At 41.1% G+C, this 13,949-nt stretch overlaps 1 protein-coding gene across 1 annotated transcript; it reads left to right on the top strand.

Annotated features, from left to right (window-relative positions):
* The first annotated feature begins 3,888 nt into the window (after positions 1 to 3,888).
* Positions 3,889 to 13,659, top strand: gdf6a (growth differentiation factor 6a). Its single transcript, XM_041190358.1, has 2 exons — positions 3,889 to 4,021; positions 12,776 to 13,659. The coding sequence occupies exons 1-2, from the start codon at positions 3,907 to 3,909 to the stop codon at positions 13,657 to 13,659; spliced, it is 999 nt and encodes a 332-aa protein (XP_041046292.1). The 5' UTR covers positions 3,889 to 3,906.
* Positions 13,660 to 13,949: the final 290 nt, after the last annotated feature.

Below are 13,949 nucleotides of genomic sequence, written 5' to 3'. Positions count from 1 at the left end.
TAATATTGTGTGTAGTGTAGTTGATAGAAATCTGAGCTTGGTTATATTTCTAGGCTGACCCCGAAAAATACAGGAAATGAACAATAAGTTCAATAGCATCTGTAAAGAAAAAGACAAGTTAACAGTTTAATAGAGGCTTTTTCTAAAGTCAGAAAAATGAAGGCAGTCAAGCCCTATTAAAAACAAAGGGTGGGTGAATGACAGGTAAAGGCTGCAGATCAAATTTTCTGAATGTTACTACAAAGAAGCAGCTAATGAAGTTAATAATCTGTGAACAGATTCCTTCCACAACACCCTTGTTCACTTTTCTGTCGCTCCCACCCCCTTCCTACCACTGTTCCTCCCAGGCTTTCTCATCCAGCTATTGCAGCTGCAACACCTATCCATTCATTTCTTTGCAGACAACTGTCCAAGACTCGAATAATTTATATATGGGACAGTGATTAAAATTTATTTGTTCCAACTTAATAGTTGTTCATGATGCAATATGCCATGCATCAGGAAGATCAAGTGCAGACTGGGAGATAGCTTTGCAGTCATCTCTGTTTTATCTATTAGCATTGCTTCTCTTTTCTTTGATATTTCATGTACCCCTCACATTCTCAATCTAACATTCCATCTTTGACCTGCTACACTGTCCAAACCAAGCTCAGTGCAAACTCATAAACAGCCTCCCATTTTTTTTGGCATTCTAGCCTGATCACTGACTTTAATTTTTATAGATCTTTGCTGTCTTGCCAATTTTTGATCTGATTTCTCCCATTCACATTCTACTTCACTTCCTCCTATTTTAGATACATTTTACACTTTAAATTTACAATTTCAAATAAAAATTCTGCACATGACACATATACTGATAGTGGGATGCTTCTTCACTGTCCACAATGGCAAGATAGCTTTTTTTTAAAACAAAGGCTATATTAGTTCATTGCATTGCACTTTGGCTTGCAGGAAGCTTATTTGCACTGGTTGGTTTTTCAGGCATATCATTTCAATATTACAGCACTCAATCTAAAAGGTGTTGCTGAAATATGAAAGGGCTATACAAATATTGCAAACTCTGGTACCATAGCCAAGCAGCATTCCCATTCACATTAATTCTTGACAATTTGAAGTTAGCCAGTTTCTGAAAATCTGATTGCCGCATTATGGCATCATATACACAAGTGATAGACAGTTATTGCAGATGAATAAATTAAGCAGTAACAATAAAACCTACCTATTTAACTAGTAGAATAACAAGAAATGACCAATTTACATCAAATGCTTGTTGATCTAGTACTGCACTTTTATTGTGCTGAAACATACATCATAAAAAATCCAGGTCAAAATATAACAATATATCAAAAACGTTTAACCATACTATGATGCCAGAACTCTTCCCAGTATCAAAATGACTGCCTTTATCTGTGCCCGGCTTCGACCCATTCTTGTCGAGGAAAGTCAGCACTTTCTCTGTTTAGCCTGAATATATACAATGCCTTTGGAATGCTCCCAGCTGTTCTTCAGCCAATTTCTCCTATAGTTGCATATTCCAAAACCACATGAATAAAATACTGGATGTATTAAAGGATCATTATTGCTGCTATATCATGATCGACTGCTTTTTCTATCACAAATGGAATTGTATTCAAAAACAGAAGTTCCTGAAATTTACTTCAGTGGCTTTAATTTTGATTAAGAAACAAGCACTTTTTTTCTAAAGGAATTTTAGGAATCAGTGGCTATATTTTCCTTAATATCACTATCATTTCTTTATTCACCAATGTTGCCTCATCGCCTGAGTACCTGATTTTCACCATCTTCTTTGTTTATTCTATTGTTTCGCCTGCTTGCTAATTTTCATGGAAGGCATGTGTAAAGCACATTTGCTGTTTCCGCCAAAATTAGTGAACAGATACAACCTATTGCCGATCATTTGGGCCGCTTTCTTCAAATTTGATTGAATTATCCAATATTTTATGCTAAACAGCATAACAGCATAGCAAAATGGAAATCTAATGCCAAAAGTTAAAAGATTAGATCATAAGCAATGGGGTCTATGGATAAAGAGAAGATCGTACCACTGCTAAGTAGACTGTAATAATTATCTAAACTATTATTTCTAAAAGAGTAAGTATCGTGTTTACGGATGAGTTGCAGCAGTCTGCGACCGTTACGTTAACGAGTATGGGGATCAATTGAAATTAGTTAAAACATAAGTTTACAACAATAAATAAAGTAACCATTCATTTCAGTGTTAATTCAGTGGATTCAGATATTAAATGAGCACCAGAGTCGAATTTGAAATGCAGGATCGGGCTATGGCATTACATTGTATTCAGTTACAGTATGTGATGCACTACTGCTTAGTACTGCCACCAGATGGGGGAATCGTTTAATGTTTTAGGCATTGTCAACTTTACCTATACACGCAACAACCTATAATTGAATCATAGCATTGAGTGTGCAGTGGTCAGCTGGGCAGTGTTAGAGGGAAAGCTTGGTAATAATGAATAATTTAGTGTGCGAGCCTTCCTACTGGAGCAATTAACTGCTGCTTTTTCTTCGTAATTTACATTTGCACCAAATTAGAAACCTTCCAGAACAATGAAGATATGCAATCTATAAAACAGTTTGAAGTGTATTTACTGTTCATTATTGTAAGCTATTAGTGACTGCAAATCATACTTCATTTCGCAAAAAGCGCTTGCCGCTTATAGACTGCATTTATGTTTGATTTTCTAGCATTATATTATTTGTCCACAAACTTATAGAATGTTCTTGCACTGATAGGATATAAAGTTATTTTGATATTCGTCTTTAAACTTAAAATTGGAAATCATGTCCTAGTAATGCACCTGCGTGTAACACTAATCATGTATCATTTCATAGATTAGAGGGAACATCTCATGTCGGGAATAAAGAACTAAATAAATAAATAAATGACCATGCTTTCAGCGTAAGACTGCTAGGACTTATCTGTCATGTTTGCTATTGGTCCATGGAGCATTTTATAATAAATTCATATTTTACAGCATAAAAGATCTGTGAAATGTTGTATGGAAACTTCATAATTTGACCTTGATTTCGTGCTGTTTATTCTGCGAGTGCGCTTCAACCCATCTTGACTAGTGCGTTCTTCTTTCACACTGAGAGGGCAGAAATTGTTACTGACATCGTTAACGAAAATGGGAACGGGGTTGTGTTCTTGGGAGTTGGTGAGTGTTGAGGGTGGGCGGTGGATTGGGGGTGGGGGTGGAGACTGAAGTTTTCTGATTCCTCCCTCTCGGTGAGGGAATGAGGCTGGGGAACTCCAGCCCCGTGTGCAGCCCCCAGGGCTTTTCCCCGCCCCCTGCTGGCGGGGTGGGGTGGGGGGGGATGTTGGGGGGAGCGGGGGGAGCGGGGGGAGGGCAGCTCTCGGCCCGCGCAGCCACTCCACCAATGAGCTTGCGGCTTGGGCCGGCCGGTGCGTGAGTGGGCGGCTCGGCGGAGTGTCAGGGCCAGTGGGTGGCTGGCGGGCGGGCGGCCGGGCGGGCGGGAGGGAGAGAGAGAGAGAGGGAGAGAGAGAGCGCAGCTCTCATGCGACGCGTCCTGAGGTATTTTTTTTTTCACCCTGATTTGCAAATCGAGTTGAAGCGATCCGAGAGCCCGAGCGGAGCGGTTTAAATTCCACTGGGGATGGATCCGCTCCGAGCCGCTGCCTTGTTCCTCTGCTCGGTCACCTGTTGCTGGTGGGATTTACAGTTCGTGGAGCCGGCAGCCCTGTCCCTGGCTCCTGCTGCTCCCAGTGCCTCCTCCTCCGGGGCAGAGCTCGGCGGCCCGGGGCTACACAAGGATGGCAAAGGGCGAAAGCTGCTGACTAAAGAGAGCGCTCAGCGGGCTGGCAGAGGCCGGCGGACCGACACTGTGATCCCTCACCACTTCATGATGGCAATATACAGAACTTACTCCGCAGCAGAGAAACTCGGAATAAACGCCAGTCTCTTCCGCGCAACAAAGTCTGCCAACACGATCACAAGTTTCGTGGACAGAGCAGAAGGTTGGTCCTGAACACAGCTCCCTTTTCTTTTTACCTGCTATCGTCTTATACCGGGTCATGACCCTCGATGATATTCTTTGTACATTTTCAGATCGAAAATTTGTGCCTTTTAGTTTTGTTTTACGGCAGATTCGGTCTGCAGCAATCTGTGCCAGTTTGTTGCAACGGGCTATGAACATCTGGCATCTGGTACTGCTTGCTAACCAGGAAAGAGAGCGGCTGCTGCCAATTTCTTGGGGTTTTACCTTTGCAAAAATTAAATCTGAGGGCAAGAATGCTATGAAGTTTTTTTTGGGGGGTGGTGGTGGTGTTATTTCAGAAACAATAGGGGATACTTACGTACGGTGCCGTTTTAACAAACAGCGTTATAATATAACAGTCCTCTGATAAACGTCATACTGTCTTTAGTTTAAGATAATGTGGGGTCCTTTGGCTTAGTCTGATTTTAAAATATTTTGAAATACTTAAAAGCCCGTCCTTAAAACAAACGGGGCTCAAAGCAGCTCAACACAAACACTTGCTAGACCCACTTATCAGTAAAGTTGCTTTATCAGTTGTACCTGTACTGCCATCAGTTGTACTGTACTGTATAAGCTGATATACTTCTGAATGCTTACTGCTCCATTCAGTAATTTTTTGGCAAATGGATAAAATAAACAGGTTGATTCAAAATAACTAAATCCATTATGGGAGGCCGAACTATCACCTTGATCTCAGTTTTCGTTAAAACTGAAATCTGTACATTGACCTGTTAGGGGAAATGAAAGGAATAGCTACAGAGACGATTCAACAAGTGTTAAGCTTAAAGTAAGTATAAATAAACCTAATATTGTATAAAGCTGATTACTGGATATAGTTATGAAAAAGCCGTCGCGTTTAACCAGGCTTGTAATCGGTTTATAGTTAATGGCATTTTTCTCAATATTGTCAGACCCACACCTCCTGTAACAGTGCAGGCAGCCGCGCAAGTTTATTCCCCTCGGAACTAGTTCAATCAAGGTATGTTTTTGAGCCAAAGTTGACGTTTACTTGTGACTAATAACATGCTAATTGATGTTAGGTCTTAATGACTGTTGTAAATTCTGGCCTTGCCCTGTTATCCGTGAACCTCCTTTACAATAACCTGTCTGATGTTTGGTGTTAAACTGCTACAAGCGCGGATAGCCTCACAGCCTTCATTGAAATCAGCGGGATTGATTGGTCGCTGAAAAGGGATGATGTAAATCACCTTAATTTATTTCATGGTGATCTTTAATTTTGTGTCCCTGCCTTGGGCGGGGGTGGGAGGGGGGAATAGGCACATGGCCCTGAAGATTTCCAATGTGGTTTAGACTGCAGCTCCATTCATAAGTTGTTAACTGGCGGAGAGCATACCTGTGCGGTCAGGTTACCCAACTTGTTTCGCAATAAGAGAAAAATGTGCCCAGGAATAACGGTAAGCATTCTGGGATAACATATGATTTGAAATGAAATACGTGCTAATCTATTTGAGCACCTGAGCGGAAGTCTGAAGCCACCTTGAGAAGTGAATGGATCACGACACATATTTATGAGGGTTTAAGAAGACGGGTTTTATTGAAGCTCTATAAACATTCCTTTCAAACATCCCTGAGCAGCTCAAGTAAATGGCGACTTTATTTTTTTTTAGAAATAATGCTCTATCCGTGTTGTGTGATTGCGAAAGTGGCGAGTGCGACAGAATCTAATGTGGTAGCTTCGCAATGAGCAGGAAATGACACGGAGTCACCAGAATAGTGCGCCGCAGAACACTCACAGTCGGCTCAAAGAGAATCTGGACCAGAAATATAGAGCGACCTTTTGGGTGTTACTGACAGAGCAAGACTGAAATCTGATCGGAATCTTGATTTTGGGAGGCGAACTCAGAAAGCAAATCTTAAGATTGCAATTTTTTAAATATGGGCAGAAATGTGGGGGCCGATGGGTCAAACCAGGATTGTCCTACTTTAGCCTGTGCGGTTAGTTTTTTTTTAAATCGTTGCTGAAAGGTTAACGTCAAGTAAACCGTCGACTTCGGCTCAAAAACATACACTAAGTGAACTAGTTCCGAGTGGAATAAACTTGCGCGGCTGCCTGTACTGTTACGGGGGGTGTGGGTCTGACAATATTGAGAAATGTGCCATTAACTGTAAACCGATTACAAACCTGGTCAGACCCGACAGCTTTTTCATAATTTTAGCCAGTAATTAGCTTTATAAAATATGAGGTTTATTTATACTAAATTCCTTTAGTATCATAAATGCAATACCTCCTGAACCGACTCCTCCAAACGCAGGAAGTAAATTTGTCGTTTTACTGCCGACCAGGGTCTAACTTGGTGACAGTTTCCCGGCTCGGGCCTGCTTTGTGTGAACAGAGCTAGTGGCTGGAGCGACAGCCTCAGTCTCTTCGCTGATGTGATTTAATGTGTCACCGCTGTGACCCTGCGCTGGACCTTCCGAGGGTTGCTTAGCATAAAGACAGTGATTTGAGTATTTGAACTCAATGATCTAATTGAGTGTTCATGTCACAACATATCAAATATTGTCTGTTCTCTCATAATGAACTGGCCCAGCCAATGGCACATCACCAAAACTCAACAGAACTTCCGTTCCCCTTGAAGTGGTTATTTCTTTTACTACCCACCACCCTCCGTGATCGCTACTTTGCTGGGCATTAATTGCTGGATGTGAATTCCGCTGCTCCCTAGAACTTAGCAGACATTTTTTTAAGCAATGGACCAATTTCTTTAAGAAAAACAGCACTTTCAGTACAGCTTGTAACCTACCGCTTTTGTTCTAACCCAGAACTCCCACCATCAGTTATAGAGTCATAGAAAACAGGTTAATAGACTAGAGGGCATTAAAAAAAAACAGACAGCAAAGCACAGGCTGGAGAGGTATGCGAATTTCATCGTTCGTTACGGTCGCAAGATCAGACAAGAACGAGTTGAATGCAGCAAAATTACTTTTGGCACATGAAGTAACTCATTAAAGCGCAGATGGTACGCGCTGGCCTCGGGACCCCCAGCATTAGAGCCTTCAGAGTAAAACATGACAATTAGGGAAAGGAATTAAAGAAAATACGACAGGTTTAACTAGTAGCTGATTTTTTTTAAAAAGCAAAATATGAGTTTTCACTCGCCTCATTGCAAGCACGCGTGATAACGATTCTGTTTACCCGTGTGTCAGTGTGTGTATATAGTACATAATTGAATCTGCGGTTGCATTTTTTTGAAGTAGAAATAATGATTTTGCTTTAGAGAGCCACATCTGCCTGCTTGAGGTTAAAGACATCATTAGTTGGATTTAGAATCCTTTATTTGCTCCAGGTTTCATTTCCAGTGTGACAGACAGTAAAGCCGGTTTTAATACGAGGCTGGGAAACGACAAAAACCTGGAAAATCGGATACTTTTTCACTTTAACGATTAGGAACGATTAGTGACATTGTGTTTTAACCGCAAGAGCGAAGCTCTCTGTCTAAACAGCTACCTAGGATTGGGTCTAACTGAATGAACGCAGAGACTGTTGTCTTTACCAGCTTTAAGACGTATGGGAAATGAAATATAAGTAGGGAAGTATTTTAATGGATGAAGAGGGAATTGGAAACTGTTAATTATTTGGTGACCTTGTATTCGATTTGTTTGAGAGCCATATAAAAACACTAATGTGGAACAGACGCTTAAAGGAACTGCCCAAACAGAAGGTTCCAATCTAAGTTTAATATTACACAGTGTTCAGGGAAAGTGAAGAGAGAGGGGATATCAAAACGATTAGTGGGATCGGCAGAGGAACACGTTCTCTGACCAAGTCGAAACGTGGACCTGAGGTAAGAAAGGCCCTTAACGTGCATTGTGTAAATATTTAAGATGTGTGTTTTATGGAAACGCTGCTGATACATAATTGGGTTAAACGGAAGAAAATTATTGCTCGACGAAAGATTAATTGGTGACTCTTTTCGAGATCGTTTTCCTTTCAAACTCACATTGACTGTGTATAATTTTAACTGCATTTCTTTTACGGTCTTTATCAGTTTGGAACAAGGGGTAGTCATATGAATCTCGTTGAAGCCATTTCCGATGTTTCAAAGCGAATGAGTAACCTGGCAGTTTTAAGTCAAATTATTCCAATTCCAAGCTTCATAAACGCCTTCCGTGTTTACGCAGGTTCAACACATACATATTTTTTGTGTAAAAGAAGTTTTCCTGTCTGATTGGCTGTAAGAACTAAATCTTTGCTCATTCTGTTGTTTGTTAGCACCATTCATTCTTTTGACACTCCGGGACCAGAATCGATGTTGGCACAGTGCAAATTGGTTTCTGTTTTAAATTAGTCCGCTTCCGTACTGGATGTACAATAATAGAGGCCAGAGCCAATCTCAAGAAGAGAAACCATTTCAGCGCGATATGCTGTACTAAGCGCAATTATGTGCATCTACAATGAAACGAAATGTTGCAGACATAGGGATAGCATGAGATATAGTGAGGAAAACTGATTGGTAACTGGCAGGCTTGTGGGAAGGAACGATAACAAGTATATATAAAGAGCGAAGCAAGTGGACAGGGCAATAAATAGGACCAAAAATATTTTTTAGTATCACTGTTAATTTAGATGTAGTGAAAAGCACATTTTCAGGCAATTGACTACTCTTCATGATTTGAAAGTAAATCTTATCCTTAAGTCCAATACCGTAGTAGCAAATGAACTCGACAAAGGCCAGTGCGGTGTGTCTTACCCCCTGTATTTATGTTTAAGTAGACTAATTTGGGATTTTAATTCTGTTTCTGCTCTCTTCAAAACACCACAAACGAAGGGCAGATAAGATCGTGAGCAGCAGATTGGAATACGGAGCACTTGTCTCCACCGCTTTGTCATCCTATTCAAAGTTTGTGGATGGGATTAAATGCAGTAGTAAGCGAGTGAAGAGGGTGGCAGCAGGCTCGGCACTCATTCTTCCATGACATGGTAATATGGCACGTTTGACATTAGTCGTTCGCCTGGTTGTGCCTGGACCAATATTTAAGCTATAAATGTGTATGGTGCAAAAACACTGCCCGAACCGAATTTCCAGCCATGGTAAGAGCGTTCCAAGCAATTCGTCAATGCTTAGATCTGTATATTAAAAAAAAATCCTGAATGCAGTCGCCATGTCTTCTGTGGGTTTTTACGAATTCTCCGTGTGTCTTGAGTTGCAGGAATATTTGTGAACAACCTAACATGTTCATGTGTAGGAAGCATTTCACATAATACTTTAAAAAACTAACCCTTTCTGGAACGGGAATAATACTTAAAAAATATAAAAACTACAAAATCCCAACCAACCACTATGCCTCTCTGATCATTTTTCAATCGCTTGTCTTTCTGAATTGAAGGTATCCTATCTTTCTTCAGGTTTTGAATTGATAAATTTTAAGGCCTTCTGTTGTAGATAAATTGGACCAAAAAAAGGCCCCTGTTTAAAACATATAAACATTCAGGGGCTCGCCACAACAGCGACGTTTCCACCCTCCTCAGGTCTATTCCTTAGGAAGTCTTTCTCCCGATTCAAACCGGTTTCAAACAAATTTGGCGGGAGGGCGGTGACAACACTCCTATAAAAGTTGCTGCTGGGGGGGGGGGGGGGGGGGGGGGCGGGTGGCGGTGGGGGTAGCGGAGGGACTCCACAGAACCCAGGTAGAGCTTTCTCTATGAACGCCATCTTCAGACTTTACTGTCTTTCTGCAGATATACGCAAGACACTTTAACGATGGTACAGCGGCCCAGGTTTAACGGAAGATTTAATCCTTGGTCATGTCAAGCAATACCACATTCTCCCATACCCTCCAGATCCTGCGTGGTGCCCTGTTAGCATGATTGTAAACGTTTGTTCATATTATAACATGTCCGTAATATTCCAGGAGAGCTTTATTCTCTTTTTAAAATGTTAGGGTTTATTTCCGCTACGTGACAAAATTGATGTGGTGAAGGAATGAATTGGGTTTGCCCGATTTATGCACACTCACGGGGACGCCGTACAATCGAATCAACACGTTAGCCAGCCCAACCTGTTCATTAAGGAAAACTTCATTAGGAAATGATCACGGCTCTGAAACCTTGAGGAGTGAGGGAGAGAGAGAGACCAAACAGTATAAGGGAAATCAGCTAGGCAGAAATGTCCTTCAGGCGCTGCAACACCGGAGGCTGTTGCTATTTGCCCGTTACATATACTGTACATTGTATAGGTAATTGTTGTGTTTAAAGGAGTGTTGATTTTAAACCATCCCAACAAAGCAAGGAGTTGGATCGATATCAAAGTAAAACGACGATATTACAATATCACGCTGTCTAGGCTGATTTTGGCTACTCCAGTTCTTTAAATTAGAATGCAGGTTCACAATGGTTAACGATTACACGCACAGGCCCGAGTCGTAAGTGAAGAGAATGTTAAAATGCACTCCTAATCAAAGTGTATACATTGGAGACAAGAGCATAGGATTACTCATCTGTTTCAAATCTGTTCAAATTGGCAGAGTTTGGCCTGTGTGGTATAGTTTGATTCTTTTCTGGAAAGGAAAGCTCGCAGACAATTCCCTAGTATGATACACGACTGCACTATCAATAATAATTCTTTCAGTTTTCTACATTTTATTAGAAATGTCTGTGGTCGGAACGAATCCACCTGCAGCTGGGATCAGTGTTTAGACAAAGGCATGGGGCTGGTAAAGTGACTGTATCATCTAAGTTGAATACACATATGACTCAGTCTTTCACTTTCGTGAATTCTAGTAAAAGATAAACCACAAATTGTGGATAAAACCTCGAAATTTGGCAACGTGACTTTATATGTAAAAAAAAAAGTTGCATATTTTTGAAGGAAAGACATTTCCGTGTATCCTTTCTGCTGTTGTGTGACAACAAAGATAATGGAGTGCACCCCAAAACTACCCTTCATAAACATCTGCACATCCGGTAAAGATTCCAGGTAGTTTCAAATGTAGTGCAAAACTGAAATTTTTTGATTATTTGAATGCACATACTTTAATTTTCAACATTAATCTATATCATAAAGAACTGTAGATGTTCTGATTCTAACTTGCAGTTAATGGCTTTCCTCTCCCCACACCGACACACCCCCTCCCTCCACCAACAACGAAGACACAGACACACACCGAAATGGACTTAACACTACCATTCATTGAAATGTTGCATATTGCAGGCCAAACATTTTTTGCTTGCTGTATACCGATTAACTCGATCATCCCAAATGCAGCCAACTGTGCGATTACTTGGTATTTCCGACTACTAGGGGTTGGTTATGCAGTGATTTCTCTGGGGAGTTGTGGCTGTTTAGCATACACATCTGCAATGGATATTAAACACTTCGTGGATAAATTCCCATATATTGATGAGATTGGTATCCTCGCTGAAATATAAGGCAAATGCTGACATATAACGAAGGTTTATTGAACCATATGTATTAGATATAATTGATTGTACATTTGCTGCTTATGTTTGCAAGACAATTTAAAGCGTCAATCATGATCAGCTCCACTGCTCTTAGCAATATAGATAATACAAAACGCGTATGTATGGGAGGAAAAGACAAGTTAGCTGTTTTAATAATTATCTCAGCAGATTATTTGGACAAGGATTTATTGCAATTTCTGTGGTAGAATACCAAATAAATGTGCTTTCTTGATGGCCTATTCGACAAAGCACACAGCCTCCGAAATACAAAAAATGCATCTAAATCCGAGTCCCTAAAATTCTACCGGGATAGGGCACAGGAAGTTTAAACTCGCTAGGTTGTTACATTTCTGTACAATAGGCTGAAATGTTGATACGCAGATTGGTAACTGCAGTATTAACTCCCTCCCCCCTGAAAAAAAACAGCTTTCATGTTATAAGGCAGGAGCTCGCGAAATCATGACACCGCAACTTTAAGTATGTCTCTTTAAATCAAAGCAGTATTTAGGTTCTAGTTTCATAGCCTGTTGTCATGTGGAAGTTTTTTGGTTTCAACCTGTCTCAACGTGGCTCCTAATAATTTATAATGGTTCTGCTAAAAACAACCACCATGGAATCCCAATTTAAAATGGCAATCTTTATCACACAGATCACGAGTTTGTCCTATAATATTGTTTTACAAAGAACGGACAAGGGGGATTCGAGCCAGTAACAATGTGCAGCTTCTGTGAAAGTAACTTTAAATCGTATTTGCATGTAGTTATGTGAAGTTAAAAACTTGACCTGCCGAGTTCAATGCCAGTGATTCCTATCTGTTTAATTAGCACAAGCAGCATTGGGGGGCAGCGTATGTTCAAATCTCGAAGCGGACTTCCTTTGAAATAACTGGCGCAACGAGGCGATGGTCACCCCTGCACTTGTCTGGTGACTGTACAATAGCAAACTTTTCCTTTTATTGGCAGCTCATGTTGTTAACCGTCTCAGGTAAAGGGGTTGTTTTGTCGAGCTCAATGTGTGTTGTACCTAAAAATTGAAAGGCTCGGGGTTTCCCTTCAGTACAGCGAGAACCAAGTTTTCTAAATCAGCTGTGCCGGCCAGTTATGTTTCTTTATGCTTATATAAGTGAAGATTTCAACTTATTTCTGTAGCATGGCAGTCGCATCTATTTAAATCATTAGACTAGTCTCTCTAGTCACCTTAGAAATAGAGCGTATATAGAAAGAGATCATTGTTGGCCCTGAGCGATTTCCAAATAATGACCCTAATTTATATCCTACCTTTTAATGTCTGTTTGCACTTTTTCTTTTACAGACGATCTCTTGCATTCACATTTAAGGCGGCAAAAATATTTGTTTGATGTAGCAACTTTGTCGGACAAAGAGCAATTAGTCGGGGCTGAATTGAGGTTACTGAGAAAAACGCCAGAGGAATTTCGAAATACACTGTCGGGCCTGTACGACATCAAACTATACTCCTGTTTGACCGAGGGACAACCACCCAAATTGCTGCACTCCAGAACGCTTGATATTTACCATTCGAATGCACAAGGATGGGAAGTTTTTGATGTCTGGGACATTTTGAAACTCCTACACTCTGCACAGCTATGTTTTGAATTTAAGGTGACCTCAAGGACAAGCGAGCGCGATATTGATCTGAGACAAGTCGGATTTGGTCGAAAAGGGAGAGAGCCTCAAGAAAGAGCTCTGCTCGTGGTTTTCACTAGAACTCAGAAAAGAGAAAATCTCTTCAGCGAGATGAAAGAAAAAATCAAGTCATCCGAGGATTCCGACGAGGAAGGCAGACGTCAATTCAAAGCCAGGAGGAAGAGGGGCACGGCCTTCTCAAATCGCCACGGGAAAAGACATGGCAAGAAGTCCAAGCCCCGCTGCAGTAAAAAGCCCCTGCATGTGAACTTCAAAGAGCTTGGTTGGGATGACTGGATAATCGCTCCCCTGGACTATGAAGCTTATCATTGTGAGGGAGTATGTGACTTCCCTCTTAGATCCCACTTAGAACCCACGAACCATGCCATTATCCAAACCCTCATGAACTCCATGGACCCAAATTCCACCCCTCCCAGCTGTTGCGTTCCCACCAAACTGAGTCCGATCAGCATTTTGTACATCGATGCAGGCAATAATGTTGTCTATAAACAATACGAGGACATGGTGGTGGAATCCTGCGGGTGCAGGTAGCAAATTGCCCCTCATTTCGGAGGTAGTGAGCCTACCGTGTGTAAATTTGGCGACACCACGGGGGGGCTGGTCGCTTGGAGGACCAGACATGCTGTTTAAAAATGTACTCAAATAGCTGCGGTTCTCACATCAGTTCCCACGAATAAAACATCAGGGGAAGAGAGAGAAAAGGGGAGAGAAAGAAAAAAAACTCTAGAATGTTCTCTGTAATTTATTCATATACCAGTCATTTAGAGGATATGACATCGATATTTTAATACACTACCTGCAGTGACCTGTAAGGCGATACC

The sequence above is a fragment of the Carcharodon carcharias genome, chromosome 6, assembly GCF_017639515.1.
Source record: "Carcharodon carcharias isolate sCarCar2 chromosome 6, sCarCar2.pri, whole genome shotgun sequence".
NCBI lineage: Eukaryota > Metazoa > Chordata > Chondrichthyes > Lamniformes > Lamnidae > Carcharodon > Carcharodon carcharias.
The sequence above is the reverse complement of the archived record's forward strand: the minus strand, read 5'-3'. Positions and strand labels throughout refer to the sequence as shown.